General features: G+C 37.6%; 1 protein-coding gene, 3 long non-coding RNA genes and 1 pseudogene across 4 annotated transcripts; 2 read left to right on the plus strand and 3 right to left on the minus strand.

Annotated features, from left to right (window-relative positions):
• Nucleotides 1–911: 911 nt before the first annotated feature.
• LOC110040192 (uncharacterized) lies at nt 912–6,871 on the plus strand. The gene is made up of 6 exons (XM_089274730.1): nt 912–1,167; nt 1,887–2,817; nt 3,271–3,336; nt 4,256–4,321; nt 5,139–5,204; nt 6,066–6,871. The coding sequence occupies exons 1-6, from the start codon at nt 1,162–1,164 to the stop codon at nt 6,389–6,391; spliced, it is 1,461 nt and encodes a 486-aa protein (XP_089130856.1). The 5' UTR covers nt 912–1,161; the 3' UTR covers nt 6,392–6,871.
• On the minus strand, nt 2,839–6,077 carry LOC149102436 (uncharacterized). The gene is made up of 2 exons (XR_016202360.1): nt 5,954–6,077; nt 2,839–5,416 (listed from the first exon to the last, which is right to left on the minus strand). It is a non-coding gene; the product is annotated as an uncharacterized LOC149102436 (long non-coding RNA).
• Nucleotides 6,872–7,931: 1,060 nt separating the features above from the next.
• LOC149102437 (uncharacterized) lies at nt 7,932–9,226 on the minus strand. Its single transcript, XR_016202358.1, has 2 exons — nt 9,101–9,226; nt 7,932–8,335 (listed from the first exon to the last, which is right to left on the minus strand). It is a non-coding gene; the product is annotated as an uncharacterized LOC149102437 (long non-coding RNA).
• Nucleotides 9,219–11,257, plus strand: LOC149102438 (uncharacterized). Its single transcript, XR_016202359.1, has 2 exons — nt 9,219–9,705; nt 10,146–11,257. It is a non-coding gene; the product is annotated as an uncharacterized LOC149102438 (long non-coding RNA).
• A 5,797-nt stretch (nt 11,258–17,054) lies between these two features.
• On the minus strand, nt 17,055–18,764 carry LOC149102439 (uncharacterized; annotated as a pseudogene).
• Nucleotides 18,765–20,091: the final 1,327 nt, after the last annotated feature.

Here is a 20,091-nt window from a genome sequence, read left to right on the forward strand (position 1 = left end):
GTGACGATCATATCGAAGAAAGCACCGAATATAATGAAGTAAGCACCGAATATAATGAAGTAAGCACCGAATATAATGAAGTAAGCACCGAATATAATGAAGTAAGCACCGAATATAATGAAGTAAGCACCGAATATAATGAAGTAAGCACCGAATATAATGAAGTAAGCACCGAATATAACGAAGAAAGCACCGAATATAACGAGGGAAGCACCGAATATAATGGAATAAGCACCGAATATAATGAAGACAGCACCGCATATAAAGACATAAGCACCGAGTATAATGGAATCAGCACCGAGTATAATGAGTTAATCACCGAATATAATAACATAACTACTCAATATAATGACATAACCACCCGATATAATAAAAAAAAGTATCATAAGACAGTTCTGGCGTTCCATATTACTGTCTCCGTGGGTGACTTCCTGATGAGCAAGGCTTATTTTTAGCGAGTAGCTTTCATAACAAATGACACGCAGTTTTCCTTCTATATATAGCCTCATACGAACTTTGGACCACGTCCTACTTGTGTGTATTACGTCATTAAAAGGACGATTCTAGATAGACTTCTCCCTTTTTTTTATTGGTCTTAAGTGAAAAACCTAAAATGTCCTTGATTGTAAACAGAAAAAATGTCCATTGATTTTTTTCCATAAAAATAAATACATGAAAAAAAAATCCTTGAAGGCTTAATTTTGAGAGTTAAAAATCCGAACGTGTCAACAGTCACGAAATCACTGAGACGGAAAATTATTCAGGTAAACTTTAATTGTACTATCTGAACTTGGCAACAAGGTATGTCGTCAGTGATGACGATTTGATGACTGGTAACAGTAGGGGAATCCCCGAACTCAAAAACGTGATCAACAAAATTGATATAAACATTCCAGTCATACTTCACATCAAGTCAGAAATTTCGATCACGTAGATGCATGGGCTTAAAATTACGTGTTTTGCTGAGTTTGCACTTTAAATTTTCCGCTAAGTTTGCGGTCGTTGTAGACTCTTTTAAACTTTTGCTGTTACATGATTCTGGTATTTTAAGTTGGTTGCTCTATAACGTTTGACTTAACTTTATATTACAACAGTCGTTCATTTATACAGCAACCTGCGTGCTGAAGGCAAATGTAATGTGGGCTGTAAATTGAACAAGACATGAAGGTAAGAAAATTTTTTTACCTTTTTTCCCCCTTGTTGTTCGATCGGTCTTAACTTCGAAATCATCGATTAACACTGTAAAAAATAACCATTTAATGGTAGAATTTGTAAACTTCTCATTGTATAGGCGCTACCCGATATATGAAAGCTAGCTTTAACTCCAAACGTCTCAAATTCTAAGGGCTTAATCTCGTAGAGTTGATCGAGGACTTCAACTAATGCAGAATATCGAAATCAGAAAGTTAATATAAGCATCTTAATCTTAGGCCTTCATCTAGCAGAGTCGATCGAGGACGTCTCTCTTCAAACAGAATATCGAATTAGAAAACGTAAATATAACCCACGCTGCAGTAACCCAAATCTAGTCTTGTTGCTTTACATGGAGTTGCCAAGACCCAAGGGGGAAAATTCGTTGCTCCTTTTCAGACCATGCGATGATACTCTCGAGAATTCTTGCTTTCAAATTTTCAAATAGCCGCGTATGTATGAATGAATAACTTTTAGATAGACAAAAGAATTCTCTGAAGAATGTCACGTTGTCTGTAATGAGAAGCTATAAAATACTGTACTTCTATATGTATTAATGTCTGCATGTATGGCGGCATGTATATGTAACAGGCTTATTGGTCAAATTAACTAGCTAGGAGGACTTACTGAGTTTCACATTAACTACTACAGTTTTTAATCCTGCAAATATTAATTCCTCGCGTTTTCCATTTTAGGAAATTGTTCTGCTTGTGGTTTTACTATCATGGTTGCAATTATCTGCAGAAGGAAAGCCCCGACCAGCACGTTGTTCACAGACATCAGAAATTGAACTCTATGACCCCACTGATCCAGGAGTTAAGACTATGTGCAGAATATGTCCTGAGTGTCCCGAAGGTCAAGGATTGACCCCACAGTGTGGTAGCAGGGTTCGAAACGACACCAAAATAGAATGTATTCAATGCCAGGCAAATGTGTCATACTCCAACAGCCATGGCATAGAAAGTTGCAAGGCTTGCCATGAATGTGGTTTAAAGAATGTGATTCAGCACTGCTCACCGGACAAAAACCGCATTTGTGGAACGGAGTGTCCCCAAGGATATTTTCTTGATGACAATCACAGCTGCCAGGAATGCTACTTTTGCTGTGGCAGTGTCAGTGAAGCTCAAAGACGTCAAGGGTGCAAAGACATTGGAATGAGCAGGGACCGGCAATGTGAAAAAACTGAGCAAAATCAGCGCTGTTGGGAGGCCTTGAAAAAAGTGACTACTAAGCCAACACGCCCAAAACCTACTGTTGACACTGCCCCACATGGTCACGATACAATGACTAAAAAACATTTTCAACCCCAAAGTCATGATAATGCTACCAGTATAGCACATCTTCCAACCAAATCATTAACTGGATCAAAAAGTACGCAAGGTGGAAGTACACCTATCACAAGTCACGTGGGGAAAGTGGCAGTGTCACCCACAAATGGCGATTTCAGAAGTGCAACACGAAGAACAAAAAGAGAGAATAGGCAGAAGGAACATGGACCTGTATCTATAGGAACTGTTATGGGCGGGGTAGTTTCGGTTATTGTCATTATTTCGGCATTTGTCCTAGTAACCTCAAAAAAAGGAATTAGGAAGCACTTTTCAAGGACAAATAACTCAGAAACAGCAGGTGAGATATAAAACTCATAAATCAGCCTACATGCATGTATGGTATGTATTTAATTAATTAAGCTATATTTGAGCATCCAACCGACAGTTACAACAGTTGCAACAGTTGCAACCCTCTGAAAGTAACAAATGTAACGAAAGTAACTACTACTTACTTGTGTAATCCTGTCTGTGCTAAGTATCCTTGTCACCAAGGAATGACAATGCTCTCTCTCAGATGACCACTGTTGAATCTGGCGCCAAAAGTCAATCCAGCCTCTGTCATTTCTCTGATTTCTTTTCACTGAAATGATGGAAGATGGATGGACTTTGAGTCAGATTCAATGATTCTACCAAATTCAAGTTAAAGGGTGTTTTTCTAAAACTTTCTAGCCTTGATGGTAGATGTCTGAAGTACAGTGAACTTGATAATACGCAATCACAACTTTTCACATGTATTTGACTTTTCTTGCAGATTCTACTGAACGGATACCACTGTCAACCCGTGAACCTACTGATTCAGGCAGGACATCTCCTATAGGTTTGTTTAGTCAAAGTTGCATCCTTTTTATTTCACCAAACAAATTGGCACTGAGTCAAAGTCTGGATCACTCAGGATGGTAAATGCATGAAAATATCCACCCCATAACAATTAGGCCCCATTATAAGTGGTGTCAAAATTGTCCATATTAAGCAGGAATCTGTATAAACCATATGTTGATAGTCACCTTATCTGTAAAAGGTCAAGCCTCTTTGGGCATTCATGAGAGAAAGCACCTGCAACTGGCAGTCAGACAATATCTATCCTTAATTAGTAGAATTCTACTAGTATACTAATGCAAATGCTGTAATCTGATTGGCTGACCCATTGAACACTATCAGCCATTAGTGTGCAGTGGCTGGAGGTCAACTAGGAAACGGCAACCTTTTTTCCATTTTTCCAAGGTTTTGGAGGAAAATTTTGATGCAAATGGATAATTAAATTCCTGAGAAGTCAAAATGAAGAACATTTTCGGTTTCTTGACATTTAAAAAGGTCGCAATTATTGAAGAAAACTGATGTGTGCGCACACAACTTCAATTTTAAATGACAATTCAATCCGAGCGACCTTTCTCAGGTGCAAAGTTTAATAATACATCAAGAAATAATTGGAAACCATTATTTGAAGTAAATGTTAGTAAGAATTCTACTAAAACAATTAGATTATTCACTCTCGATTTCTATGAGGTGTTAGTTGATTCAGCCTTCGGCCTCATCAACTATCACTTTATAGAAATCTCGAGCTCATAATCTAATTGTTAATTATGACATCAGCCTGTCCAGAATCTGGTCAGGAGTGCTGACTGCCCAATTTGCTTCTTGTTATTTATGAAGTGCATGTGACTATGCACACAATTATTGCTTATCATATGCTGCACATTTCTTTTAGTATCTAAAAATGCAATAATAATCTTTCACAGACAACTTAACAAATGAAGTGTCTGCCGAAGAAATTGAAGAACCAAATACAGAAAACATTCCAGCAGGTATGGTAGTCTTTACGTGTAATATCAGTAAGAGAATTGAAGCAACTATATGAGCAGTCATGCTCAGGACAAATGTCAAGTAAAAATGAATTTATAGCCTTAACCCACAAATCTTACAATAGTCCAGACTTATTCAGTTCATCCATCAGATGCACTGTCAGACCTATTCCAATACTGAATATTTAAGCCAGCATTCATTTGTGGTTCCTGTTCACATGGTACCACAGAATTTGGTCATTTCATATTGTTTTGTGGACAACCAAGAATTGTACCAAGTTTAGACCCATTGTTCTGCTACATAAGGGCATTTAACCCTTATTTAGTGACATTTTAATACGTTTCAATTTTACTAGTTATCAAAGTTATTAAAATCACAAAACTTATCCCCACAGGTAAGTTAAACTTTCTTAAGTTTTGTAACATAGATGGTAAATGCATGAAAATATCCACACCATCACAATTAAGGCAAAATATAAACTTCTTACACAAGAATGATTGTGTTCATGTATAAGTGGCGTCAAAATTGTCCATATTAATTAAGCAGGTATCTGTATAAACCTTATGTTGATAGTCACCTTATTGGTAAAAGGTCAAGCCCCTTCAAGCATTCACGAGAGAAAGCACCTGCAACTGGCAGTCAGAGAATATCTATCCTTAATTATGACATCAGCCTGTCCAGAATCTGGTCAGGAGTGCTGACCGCCCTGAATTTGCTTCTTGTTATTTATGAGGTGCCTGTGACTATGCACACAATTATAGCTTATCATATGCTATACATTTCTTTTAGTATCTAAAACTACAATCATAATCTTTACAGACAACTTAACAGGTGCAGTGTCTGCCGAAGTAATTGAAGAACCAAATACAGAAAACATTCCAGCAGGTATGGTAGTCTTTATGTGTAATATCAGCAAGAGAGTTAAAGCGACTATTTAAGTGGTTGATGCTCAGGACAAATGTCAAAAAAAAATGAATTTACAGCCTTAACCCACAAATCTTGCAATAGCTAGTCCAGACTCATTCCGTTTGGCCATCAGATGCACTGTCAGACCTATCCCAAGGCTGAATATTTAAGCCAGCATTCATTTGTGGTTCCTGTTCAGATGGTAACACAGAATTTCGTCAATTTTAATAGTTATCAAAGGTATTAAAATCACAAAACTTATTGCCACAGGTAATTTAAACTTTCTAGTTTTGCAACATGATGTATGCAATTCTAAAAATTAATTACCCTTACTTATTGATTATGACACTTGATCAACTCAAGGTTCAGTTATCTTGGTTTTTTTTTTCCATCAAATTGCAATTATTTCTAGAAACTACCAATAGAGTAGTGGGAGGCGCGTTGGCCTCATGGTTAGTGCGCTCGTCTCCGGATCGAGCGGTCCGGGTTCGAGCTCTGGCCGGGGACATTGTGTTGTGTTCTTGGGCAAGACACTTTACTCTCACAGTGCCTTTCTCCACCCAGGTGTAGAAATGGGTACCGGCAAACTTAATGCTGGGGGTAACCCTGCGATGGACTAGCATCCCATCCAGGGGGGAGTAGAAATACTCCTAGTCGCTTCATGCTACAGAAACCGAGATAAGCTCTGGCCTGATGGGCCACTTGGCTCGTATGCAGACTTTACCTACCTTACCAATAGAGTATGGAGGGCTCAAAAGCCCATTGCATCCTTGAGAACTTCATAGCAGAAATAAATTAAGAGTATTATCCAACTAAATGTTTCTTTTTCTTGGCATTCAGATTGCTGTGTCTCTGAAATGGAACAGCTGCATGATAATAAAGGTGAGCCAATGCTCTTCTATGTTCAACGCAAGCTTGATGTCGTAGGCAATCCAGACCGAAAAACGTGGCGCAGTGTTGGATATGCTATGAACATCAGTTCTGATGATTTGGACTTGATAGAAACTGGTTACAAAGCTGATAGAAGTCCTACAGAAAGCCTTTTGGCAAAATTTAAAACTTTTACCCCGGAAACCACAATGAGGGAGTTTGTCAAGGCCCTTGTTATTTGTCAAAGGAATGATGTGGCACACTACATCTGCAACTGGCCATGGGAGAAACGTTGAAAATCAGTAGAAAGTGAAAACCCATTTGAAATGGTTCATCAACCTGCCAGCTGAGAGAATGAGGTTGAAGTTGGCTAACAACTCAAGCAACTCTACATTCAAAAACATTGCAGAATGAAGGCCTGAACAAAATGATGCCTATGCTGGGATGGAACCAGCATCATAAGCTTCTAGGAACCATGCTCCTACTGGAGATGAGCACTCGGCAAGGATGAGGTGGACCAATATCAGAAACTGATGAGGGGGCAAACACAGGAAGGATGAGGTGGACCAATATCAGAAACTGATAAGGGCAAACACAGGAAAGCTTCAGGCACTGGAAGAAGCCCAATATAGCAAGCTTTCAGCAACTTGAAAATCTATTAGATCTGATAAATGCAGAATGAAAATAAGTAATCCAAGTGAGCTGAAATGGGCAGCAACAGTTGTATGTTTTCATCACTGGAGAGAAAGAAAATAAAGCAGAGAGGGCCCATGTAATTATGTGAGGTTTCTGTGAATAATGGATTCAAATCAATGGTAGATTTCAACCCTGAGAACTGGAGTAACAGTCACTGAAAAAGTGAATTGACAGGGAACTGAAACCCATGACCTTTCCGATAAGACTACTGCATCATTGCTTGATGAACCCACCAGTTCTAGAATCAGGATGATAAAAACCATCTTGTTGCAAAATTATGTTTAAAAAAAACGGTACGACAAAAAATCTACAAAAACAACAAAAAAAGGGGCTGGAGAAAACAAGATCATAGTACAGTACTAAACTTCTCATTATAAATTAATGTGAGCCATGGTAAAGAAAACCCAGTTTGTAATTTTACTGGAATTCAACCCAGTGATACTGATTACTTTACTACTGAAACACTTAACACAGTGTTTTGAGTCAGTCGATAAACATGTTATTTCCTACTGGTACAAAGCATTTACAGGATAATAATTAATGCAAAAAATGTTCTTTAAGCAAGTTAGTTAAAATATAATTTTAGTTTCTTGAACTTCTGTAAAATTGTCAAGGTCAGCACGGCTTTTTAGCTTGAATTCTTTATTAGCTTGAAAATTGGATAAAATTGTATTCTTGGTTTGGTAGTTGTTAAGCTAACCCTTGTGAGATGACTTTGAGAATTCCTAGGAATTCCTAGGAATTTCCTAAGAATTCCTAGGAAAAAATTCCTAGGAATTCCTAAGAATTCCTAGGAATTCCTAGGAATCTAAGGTGTGAATTTTCACGGTAATTCGGACTCGGAATTCCTAGGAATTCCAAGGAATTCCAAGTTTACATAGAGCTGACTTGGAATTCCTAGGAATTCCTAGGAATTCCAACTGAAATATACTCACCTTGAAAATTCCTTAAAATTCCCAAAAATTCTTAGGAATTTCTGAGAATAACTTGGAATTTGTAGGATTTTTTGAGAATAGGTTGGAATTTTTGGGAAAATCTGAGAAAAACTGGGAATTTTGTATCATTTGTAGGCCAGACAAAATTTTGATGATAAATGCCTAGCATTAAAATAACAAATAAAGTCACTGATATCACATCAAACAGGTTTTAAATGAATTGTTTATTACATTGGCTCTCATGAATTTAAACATAAGAATAATCATCCTGTTTCTTTTTCATTACATCAAGAATCAAAAGTAAAACTGAAAACAGATATGAAGGTCAAACTTTTACATGTTTGATAAAAAGAGAACTTTTTCAGATAATTTACTTTTTTAGTTTACAAATCCAACAATTTTCCATACACAAGATTTTACCTTAAATTATTGTTATTGTGTGGAACATATCTGGATTTTCATGATTGTAAGGAATCAATGATAAGAACAAAACTGAGACATTCCTTAAAATTAAAAAAAAGGCTGACTTTGGGCAAACTTAGCTGCTGTTCAGTTATTTCTGTTGATTCTGCAGCTAGCCTCTTCATCTTCATCTTTGTTGTATGACACCTGAAACAAAATTTAAAAAAATACATTACACTGCGATATATATGAGGTACTGTAAGACTAAGATCCAAATATTTATGTGCTCACAGTTTAATACATGCAGCTAATTAAGGCCTGACTGTAAGCTGGTTGAAATGTTAAAAGAGAAGACTTGATAATTGTGAAGGTGCTTGTATACTATTGATAAATATGTTACATAAATCTTGAGCTTACAGTAGACTAAATCAAGGTTTTCCTTCTTCTATAAGTGTATCAACAACTCTCGAATTGGAGGATATATATCACGGTTTTTAGCCAAATTTAGACATTAGAAATATTAAAAAAGACACTTAAAACATTAAAGGAACATTGAAATAATAGAGTAAACGCAAAAGAATATACGGATGGACAAAATTGAAGATCAACACGGATTGCCATACAGTCAGGCTGAAACACACAGGAGACATATCAAACTCATGCAGACTGTGGCTGCCTCGTTGGAGTTTTTGTCAAGAACTTTGACTGGGATCAGCGAGAACTGCTATATTTGTTTCGTTTGAACAAGTGTGGCGAGAGAAACGATTTGTTATTCGCAAATCAAATTGTTTAGGCATGCCCTCTGGGCAACCTAAATTGTTTCAACCTTGCTTTAGCCAGAATTCATTTCATGCCATGACTGAGTGACCCACTCGTGTATGATTCGTGATGACAAAGTTCATTCAAAAGCTTTTGTCTAACTAAAAGAAGTTACTTTGTATAATATAGGGTTACTTGAATTTGATTACTCACCAAATAATTTTGTATACAGCTAATCTGCCCTTTGAATTTTTCCCTGTTGAAACATCCACAGTAAGACTTTCTTTTAGCTCCAAATCTTCGCCAAGAATAACATGTTTCTCATTAATAACACTCACGCTGTTTTCTTCTAGTCACAGGACCGCAGAAAAAACCATTTTGATATAATTTTGGAAGTGAAATCTACTAATACGCACGAGCGATCAACCGTTAACGCTAAATTCAAAGATGGGCGCCAAAAGAGAATGACTAACGCGATCTTTGTCACGCTCAGTCACCAGGATAGTCACGTGAAAATTCGCGTGCTGTGATTGGTTCAGTTGATCAGTTGAGGAGAGAATGGAAACTGGAGAAGAAGGAGAGTGAGACTGGCAACAAGGTTGCCAGACCAGTCGCTTTCGATAGTAACTCTGCTTCCCTTTCCACGCTGTGTTGGTGGTCTTTTGAAAGATGGGTATTGCTTCAAAAGGAAAAAACTACACAAACTTTTTACGAAGAAATCGAGGAAACTGGAACGTACTTTAACTAGTTGATCTGTTCCCGACGGTTGTCGAGATAACAAAGGATCGTGAGGCACTTAAATCAAGTTCACTACAAAGGTAAGGAATCCAATTTTATAGGGATTTTCTGTTATGATAAGCTATAATTCTAAATAAATCAAACTAAGCAATGCATTGTGTGCTCTTTAAAAACCCCAAAAGCCGAAATTCACCTAAAAGGTTTCAGATCGACCTGAGAAAACGAGATAAATTCTGCAAAATAAGCTTAAGCTTGTTGTAAGTCCACCAAATCTATTTTGAGAGCCCACGTGTTTCAACGCCCAGTCAGCACGATGCAGCAAGTAGAAATTTGCAATGCTTATCATTTTTTCCTTTGAATTATTTATAAGGATTAACATTATATGAGATCTATAGTCTTTTCAATACATCAAGATGTAGGTTTTTTTTATTTGTCATTTATTTATGTCAGTTATTTATTTGTTTCCCACTGACTCATAATCTTTTTTATTCTTTTGATTTTGTTGTGTCATGAATTAAAGTGACCGCGAGGACAAGGAAATACAAGAAACATATTGATGATCCCACTATACCCATACCAAAATCTACAAGATTTGACCAGTTGATGTCATCTCCCTCTCTTGCATCACTTTTTCCTGGAGATCATTTCCAGCACCATGAACAGAACACCTCAGAGTTTTCGGCTCGCCTGAGTGAGATGGCTGTTGACAGAAATGTTGTGGATGACTTTGATGGACTATGGAGTCAACCTTTATGCAAGAATTGAAGCTTCACAGAAGCATTTGATGAAATTGAGTTGCCTATACACTGTACCTGAAAAGACCACAGAAATACCAATTGATGTAATACACACAACAACTCAGATTTGTCTACAGACAGTGATTCAGATAATGATGTTGAAGTTTCTAGTTCTGACTCCTCTGAAGAAATTGAGAACTCTGACGCTGACGGCCATTCACTGGACTCCCCTGATGAAAGTGAAACTAATTGTTCACAAGAAAAGAACATTTTCTGCCAAAGAATATGCCTGTATGGCTATTCTGGCCTTAATTTCAAGACATTGTATGACAATGAGAGGCTGCTAAAGATATCCTTGTTTTAATGAAACTACGGGTAATTTGTCCAGAGAATGTCACAGTACAGTTTTGCAAATTTACAGCAAGTGTGTGGAAACTGTGAGCTTTTCATTTCTGACATCTGTGAGAGATGTCTTCCTCTTTTTCCTAAAGTCATAAAGGATCAAGTCAAAAATTGTTCAACAGTGGGCTGTGATGGGTATGTGTGTGAATCTACAATTATATTAAATATATACATGCATATATATACTTTTGGTTTTATTGAAATTGTAAATAATATATATACATTTATGCTGACAGGAATTTTTTGCCTAATCTATTTATCAGATCTGAGAGCATCCATTTTTCTATCAGTTAAACTCTGGGTGTTTGATTTAAGGGTCCATATGGGCACATATACACTAACAAATCAGGTTGGATCTAAAAAGCAATGTTATGAGTGCTATAGTTTTATGTTGAGTTGTCAGACTTAAACTAGAATTAATGTAGTAACATTTGTTTGGAAATAATTACCTTGGAGCTTGACAACAATAAAAAGGTATGGAACTCCAGGGAAATGATCCTGTTGATTTTTACTAATTCACAGAAACTGATTCATGCACTGAGTTCATCTTTAATTTTGACATTTTGGGAAGTTTATAGAAATTTCAAACACAATATTTCATGTGTTTTAGCTGTTCCCAAAAATTCCCAGTCATACTTTTCACTATTCCCAAATATTCCCAGAAATTCCAAGGTCTTGGATTAAGCATAATTTGCATGGCTTGGAATAACTTGGAATTCCTAGGAATTCCCAATAATTCCCAGTCATACTTCCACTATTCCCAAATATTCCCAGAAATTCCAAGGTCTTGGATAAAGCATAATTTGCATGTCTTGGAATAACTTGGAATTCCTAAGAATTCCTAGGAATTCCTAGGAATTCCCAGACTACTGGGAATTTATTTCGCAGGGGAACAACACACTGAACTTGCCCTGTATTAACAATGTTTTTGTCCTTTTGTAATTTTATAGCTTATAGTAACTGACATAATAATATACATAAAAAAATTACTCAATTCTGATTAGATGAGAGCAGTTCAGTTCAAGTACATACATACATACATACATACATACATACATACATACATACATACATACATACATACATACATACATACATACATACATACATACATACATACATACATACATACATACATACATACATACATACATACATACATACATACATACATACATACATACATACATACATACATACATACATACATACATACATACATACATACATACATACATACATACATACATACATACATACATACATACATACATACATACATACATACATACATACATACATACATACATACATACATACATACATACATACATACATACATACATACATACATACATACAAACTTTATTGATGCTCCCTAAGTGGGTTTTCAGCTCAATACAATTACAATTACACATTTAAATTTAAATTAATTAAGAATATAAGTACAATAATATTATAATTACAAAAAATAAATCAAGAATATATATATCTAAAAAAAGGTGTAACACCAGTGCAAAAAGTGCAACACCGGTGTAAAAAAGTGCAACACCAGTGCAAACTACACATCGTAATTCTGGATTATGATTGGCTGAAAGACAATAAGAAATTTTCTAAGCCATGAATATATCTCTACGGCTAGACAACACTACCGCCATCGCTTACATCAACAACAAAGAGGGTACACGTTCCCCCAACTTATGACTCTGGTCTTGGAGATGTGGGATTGGTGTCAGGATAGAGACATCCTTTTGATAGCTTCTCACATCCTAGAAAGAGACAACGTCTCAGCGGACAAGGAGTCCAAAGAATTCAAGGACATGAGCGAGTGGAAGTTGGTCCCAACAATTATTCAGCCTTTTCTGCTGAATTATCAGACAGATCTGCTTGCGAGTCGTCTAACCAACCAACTCACGGATTACAACAGTTGGAGACCCGACCCCGGAGCCATCTACACAAAGCCTTTACAATAAACTGGGCTCCTCTACGGGGCTATGCCGCCCCCCCCCCCCCCCCCCCCCACTTCAGTCTGATATCCAAAACCCTCACGAAGGTAACAATCGACCAAACGCATCTAATTCTCGTTGCTCCGGTTTGGCAAGCCCAGCCCTGGTGGCCGATTCTGCTGAGACTGCTATATCTCAGCCAGTGTTGCTACCGAACGGTCCAACCCTCTTACCGGACCCAACCGACCTGAACCGAGTTCATTCAGTGTATCCTCGCCTTCACTTGGCCATGTTTCACATCTCTACAAACGTTTCCAAGCTGAGGGCATTCCAACAAACGACTTGCCGATCTACTCATCGTTCCGCTATTTTGTCAACTCATCCAAAGATAGACGGTTTTTTCAGTGGGTCAGCATCCTTACGTTACTAGGTTCCTTAAAGGAGTTTCCAATAAACGTCCTCCAAAGCCCAGGTATTCCCATACCTGGAATGTAGCCATTAACGACTGGGCCACACTACCAAGTGCTTTAAAGAAGCTGATGCTGAAAACTATTTTTAAATACAAACTGAAACAGTTTTTATTGAACCATTTTAACCTTAGTTAGTAGTATTTAATTCTTGTTTTAGTTTTTAATCTTAGATAGCTTACCTGCATAGGTTTTTGTCCTTTATATTGTCTTTTAGATTTTAATGTATTTTAATTGGTTTAACATTTATTTTCTCAGAGGACCCTCCTGAAAAACACCTTATGGTGATTGGAGGCCTCCTGTTAAAATATTATGTATTATTATTATTATTATTATTATTATTATTATTATTATTATTATTATTATTATTATTATCGTCCTCACGTAATGCTTGCTTACAGTCCTTAGGGCCGAGACCATACCATGGTCCTGGGGCACTAGGGGATAGCCAGTTTTTAGCTTGATAGCACCCTCCTCAAAATGTGTTCTGTACCTAGCAAGGTTATCTTTTGTAGTTCACTGATGCTTAATTGGCCGGGAATTCTTCCAAGATAAGTTTCTAGTCCCTTTTTGATAGCTCCAAGTGCTCCAATGATAACTGGTATCGTTTCCGTTCTCATGCCCCACATTCGGCTTGTTTCGATTTCCAAGTCCTTATATTTGGATAGTTTTTCAGTGACTTTCACGGATGTGTTTCTGTCTGATGGTACTGCCATGTCAATAAATTTACAGGTTTTCGTTTTGTGGTCCTTAATCACTATATCGGGTCTGTTGGCTGTTATTTTCCTGTCTGTGTGTATTGGCATGTCCCACAATATCGTGACATCCTCGTTTTCTGTAACTGTTATTATTATTATTATTATTATTATTATTATTAATGCTTATTAATGCTATTTCTGGGGAACTCTAGCCGAAGCCACTAACACTGAGCCAAGAAGTGGACCTGCATATAGCTACAGTGTATTTTTAAAGTACAGTTTTTGCCATTTAAATGTGTAGAGTATTTTTTACTATTGTTATTTAAATTTTTTCGACAAATGATAATAGACAAATTTATAAGGGTTGTAAAGAATGAGTGTAATTTGTGATTTGTTTGTAAGTTAGTATTTCCCTGACATATATATTGTCCTAAGAATTTTTACAGTTGTAATTTTTTATAAGCCACTAATAAACATTATTAATTATCATTAAAAAAATTATTATTATTATTATTATTATTATTATTGTTATGATTAAATACATGATTTCTTTGGGGAAAAACAGCACTCAATCACTTAAAGCTATCTCAATGAAGTTAGTCACCCTGTTTGCATTAACTTGTCCTGAACGGATTTCCGCCTTGGCTTCCCTGGATCTCAGACATTGCAGCGTCCTTCCAGAAGGGGTGTTTTTTCAAACTCACCGTCCCTAGAAAAACTGGCAGTGCAGATAAACCAGCGGAAGCATTTTTTGCTCGCTTTGACCAAGACAAGAAGCTCTGTCCCATAGATTGTTTCAGACAATATCCAAAATCATCCAGGAACGTTCGGCCCGTTATCCCGTCTTATCTTCCTGATAAGTTGTTTATTTCATTTAAACGCCCCCACAAACCGGTCACTTCTACATCGTTGGGGCGATAGCTACGAACCTTTATGAGTGCAGCAGGAATAGACAGTCAAGTTTTTAAAGCTCACTCTGTGCGTGGTACATCTACGACAGCAGCTGCCAATGCATTTGTCCCGCTGTCGACTATCACGTCAATGGCCGACTGGTCTTCTGCTTCAATTTTCAGAACATTTTACTATAAATCCTTGTTTACTTCAGACTTTGCTACTGGGTTCTTATCCTCAAAGTAGATCTACTTGTAAACTCAGCTATTCCCCTGTTGAGTTTTGATTTTTATATATAATTTAAATGTTTTGTTATGTGGAACCATGGCTGTTTTATTGCTCTTAGTAGCAGCGTTAAAAACTACCATTTGTTGTCTCATATATTTCGAACGGAGTCTGTGAGATATAATGAGAATTATACTAGGGCCGCGAAGCGGCCTGAAGTTATAATTCAAATTATATGAACAGATGAAGTGAGAAATATATGAGCTTCCCACCCTTCTTCCCTCCCTTCTATGGGGTCTCTCTTTTACCTGTCTATTCCATGGCGTCAAAAAGCCACCGAAGCATCACGGGACCACGAGATCTAGGTCCCAGGGCCTTGTGGGTATACCCAGGCCACTTTTATTGTTTCTTTAGGGGGGTTCGCCCTTCTGATGGCGTTAAAAAGTGGTTTGAAGCACTAACCGGGAAATTCCTACCATTTGTTGTCTCATATATTTCTCACTTCATCTGTTCATATAATTTGAATTATAACTTCAGGCCGCTTCGCGGCCCTAGTATAATTCTCATTATCAAATGAATGTGGGAAACAGGAAACAGAGGTGACTAAAATTAATTTTATAACTTACACCTTAGTGCTGATATCAATTTTTTCTTGGTAGTACTATAAGAAACTGTTTATCACCGGTTTGCACCTTTGGTTAACTGTTTATTGTCATAATAATAATAATAATAATAATAATAATAATAATAATAATAATAATAATAATGCATTCATGTTTATGGCAGCAAGAAAACTCCATCCCAATTTGAAGTTCACCTTATGATAACTTCTTAGGGTATCAATTAGTAGTGCTAGCCTATTTGAAGATAAATGTGCAACTAAAAAGCAAAAAAAAGGCTTTGAGTAACTAGTAGTTATAATGTATGCATAAATTTCTGCACTTGTTAAATACAGCCCAAATATTGTTAGTATACATGCATGTAGGTAATCATACGGTTTCGAGTGCAATTTGGAATTAATTTGCACTTGTGAGTTTTTCAAAAAGCTGAAATTGCACGAGCCGCTTCGGCGAGTGCAATTTCAACTTTTTGAAAAACTCACAAGTGCAAATTAATTTCAAATTGAACGAGAAAAACCGTATGATTACTTATTAATAATATAAACATGAAAAAATTTGCGTGGGAGGAAGTGCCGAAGACCTTTCTTGAAGCCATTTTTCCTCATTCAAAAACATTTTTCTAAACTTCAGCATAAAATTTTCATCATCATTTTATGTGATATCATTGCACCTTCCTCCGCCGGATATGATCACAACTGACGCACCCAAGAAAGGTTGGGGTGCAAAAGGATGGTCACAAAAGAGTCTCTCTAACACATCAATTATCTAGAGCTAAAGGCGTCCCTTTTTTTGGCTTTACTGAAAAACCTGTCTCAAAGGTAAGTCTCACGTAACCGTATGCACGGGACTGCCGTTTGCATTGAGGGTGTGTTTCAACCACTAAGCACGTTCTACTTTGGCACTCGGTGACAGGGCAATCAAAGCGTCGTAAGACTCCTGGTTCATTTATAGGCCTCTTATCAGATCTGACTGCAAGTGACGAAAGTGTAGTGGAGCTCGCCAAATGGCTGGTCTCGAGGACTCTAACAGGCCTATTAAACTTGCTAGGTTTCGCAATTTGATACTTTGAGAAACGAGCAGTCGGCGACAACAGTCTAGAATTTTGTTGGCCTTTTCTGCCGGGAGTGATATCATCATGCACATAGAGTCGATTTGGAAACCCGGGAAGGTTATCACTTGTGTTGGAATCAGTAATGATTTCTTGAGGTTTATTTTAAAACCTAGGGACTGAAGGAGAGTCACTACCAGCTGAGTATTTTTCACAGCTACCTCCATTGTGGCAGCCAAAAGAAGAAAGTCGTTCAGGTAAATAATGACTCGAATGGCCTTGCTCCTCAGGGATGCGGCAACAGGTTTTAGGACTTTCGTAAAAATCCTGGGGGGCCGAATGGAAGAGCTTTGAACTGGCAACATGTTCCCTTCCAAAAGAAGCGAAGGAACTTTCGGGAAGACTCGTGAACAGGCACACAAAGGTAAGCATCTTTTAAATCTGTATATACTTGTATAAAATCTCTGGTAAAAGCAACGTCTTTAGGCAACTGAGGTTTTCCATCTGGAAATGCTCGTGTACAATGAACTTGTTCAAAAAACGTATCACCGGACGCAAAGATCCTCCCTTTCTGAATACAAGAAACAGGCGGCTGTTAAAAAACTGTCTCTGGTAAAAGGGGTCTTAAGTATGGCCCCTTTTTGCAATAACTCGTTCACTTCCTGGGATATTAGGAGTGCCTCCTGACCCGATGTTTGAATAAACGGTGGAGACTTTTGAAAAGGAGTTTTGGGGCAACTTATATTGTAACCTGAAACAATTGAGAGAATCTGCGGGTCCGATGTTAGGGTTCTCCAAGACACTATGCACTCTGGGAGTCTGGCTGACGTCCCTTCTGGTGAGGGGGACGAAAAAGCCCGTTTTTTGAATGAGGCCCTTAGTAATTTGACTGAGATTTAGAAGGGTTGGAATACCCAGTGGATTGATACTAGTTAAAGGTGTCTCCTCGATGTCTGCTTTGAGACTGGGAACTATTACTACGTCTAGAAAAGGATTTCCCTGTAGTCTGTGCCAATTTTTTTGTGAGACCCCTTGACAACTCGGCCTGTTTTGAGGCCAAGGAGGGGAAATCATCTCCAAATAGCCATGATTTTGCATTAGGCAGAGGTAGTTCCGCGAGGTTCTCGAACGGTTTATGACTGCGAGGTCTCTCTGTCGTTTCAGGTTAGACAGTTGAGCATTGGCTGAGCCTAAAAGGCAAAGAACTTGCTCAAAAGCTACTTTAATTTCGTCATAAAGTGGAGCTGAATCATTTTCGATACAATCATGAAGGCCACAAAGTGGACCCGTGGCAATTAAGAAAGCACACTGAACATTAAACAATCCATCATCCCTTTCTTGTACAAACTTTTTCACTTTAAATTGTTGCTCGAGTTTTAGAGCAGAGAGTGCATCCACCTCAGGAGTCGCCCAGTCATCCAAAATAACAAGAGATGGCTGGTAAGATAAAATGTAATTTTCTCCAAAAATTAGTATCCAGAAACTTGGAGAAAGAAGCTGATGGTTTCCAGGAGGTTGACTTGGCAACTGGGTCGAACAGCCCACGATCATCACTAGATTTCGTTGAGTTTTCAGCTTCGTCAGATGTCTTGCTAGACTCTGTTGGTGCCTTAGTAGGCGTTACGGGTGCCTAAATAGGCTTTACGGGTGTCCCAACGGGTGTAGTAGCAGTCTTAAAAGACGCTTCGGTCGCCAAAGATTCGCTAATTCCAAAGCCTGACGTTTCATCAGCCATAATCAACAAAGCATCATCATCAGTATCTACAATAGTTTCTGGCTGATTTGCTCGGGACTCGAACGAGTCTCTTCTGTTGGAAAGACGTTCAATCGACTGAAGAATCTTCTGAAGGGAATCGTTTTCGTCCTTGCGCCGTTTCAGCGGGGACCCTTCATGATGTACGTCAGGCGACGAAACAGAGTTTTGGCGGGAAGATGGCGACCGAGAGCGAGACCTTTTTCGCGACTTGTGTCTTCTATGGGACATGTTCAGCGATTTCAAATTAGATATCCTGAAAAGCGACAGATATCACCTAAAAGAAACCTACTGTGTAAAAACACAGAGGCAAAGCCTAAAAAACGGTTACAATTTGTAAAAAAGCGGGGCAAAGGCAAAATACTTACTGAATGGTTTGAAGCACCGAAGCATCACGGGACCACGAGATCTAGGTCAAAGGGCCTTGTGGATATACCCAAGCCCCTTTTATTGTTTCTTTAGGGAGGTTCGCCTTTCTGATGGCGTTAAAGAATGGTTTGAAGCACTAACCAGGAAATTCCTACCATTTGTGGTCTCATATATTTCGAACGGAGTCTGTGAAGTAGAATCTAGCCTGCTAGCAGCCTCTTCGTGGGAAAAGAAAGAACCTCTCCTTTCTTTCCCTGCAAAGAGCTTGCTTGTAGGCTAAGGATCATCAAGAGTCATGGGTTTATTATTATCAACCATACCCTGAATTAGATGTAGCTGACTGTGCATGTAATGTAATGCAATGCAATGCAATGCAATGTAATGAAATGAAATGAAATGTAATGTAATGTAAATTCGTAATTAGCATTAGTGGGTAGTGTAAGTGTTAGTGTAATTTAACTATGTCATTGTTTGTACCGCTCTTGTAACTGTGTTTTAAGCAATAATCAAATGTTGAAAAAAAAGAAGGAAAAAAAATCAATAGTAAGGATAACCAAGATTTTGAATATCAAATACAAGACAAAAATGGAGATGGTATAAACATCGTCCAAGTGACACTGAACAATATTGTTTATATAATTAGTCAAATTATTCTCACGTTTTCATTGGGTCTTACTTATTAAGTCATTCACATTGTTTTGATTCTTTCTTATATATAACAGATAGATTCCATGTTGCCATGCATCTGTTCAGTATTAGATTACAGATGTCAAAGTGCGGTAAGAACACAAGCTACACACTTTTCTTATGACTTATGTGCCCCTTTTTTGTTCTTACCACATTTTGACATCACCTGTGATGAAGACGCACGACAAAATGGAACAAACTATTAAATTATGCTTCATGAATATTAACACCAGGTATGAAATAGGTACATGGTTAAGTTTTGACAATGGCTTAGCTGGTGAAGCAAACATTATCAGTTTACAGTACATGCTACCAGGTTTTCTCTCTAATAGCACAAAATGTTGAGAGCCAACAATGATTAAAATTTTCTATGCATTAAATATTAAATAAAATATTATTTAGAACTGAAATAACGTTTGGAAAATCAAGACCTTTCACGATCCTTTTCATGTTATGTTACCTCCTGCCAATAGACCTTTTTCGATTGGGCGATTTGTTGCCCCATTTCATACCATGTGTTTAAACTCTTGAGAATTCTTGCAGCTTTTAAATTTTCAATAGTCGTGTGCATAAGAATAAATAATTTTTATCACGTGGTCTGTAATGGGAAAAATACTTTTAGT

Source organism: Orbicella faveolata, unplaced genomic scaffold, assembly GCF_042242905.1.
Source record: "Orbicella faveolata isolate gen_17 unplaced genomic scaffold, um_ofav_v1 contig_36, whole genome shotgun sequence".
In the NCBI taxonomy this organism is placed as follows: Eukaryota; Metazoa; Cnidaria; class Anthozoa; order Scleractinia; family Merulinidae; genus Orbicella; species Orbicella faveolata.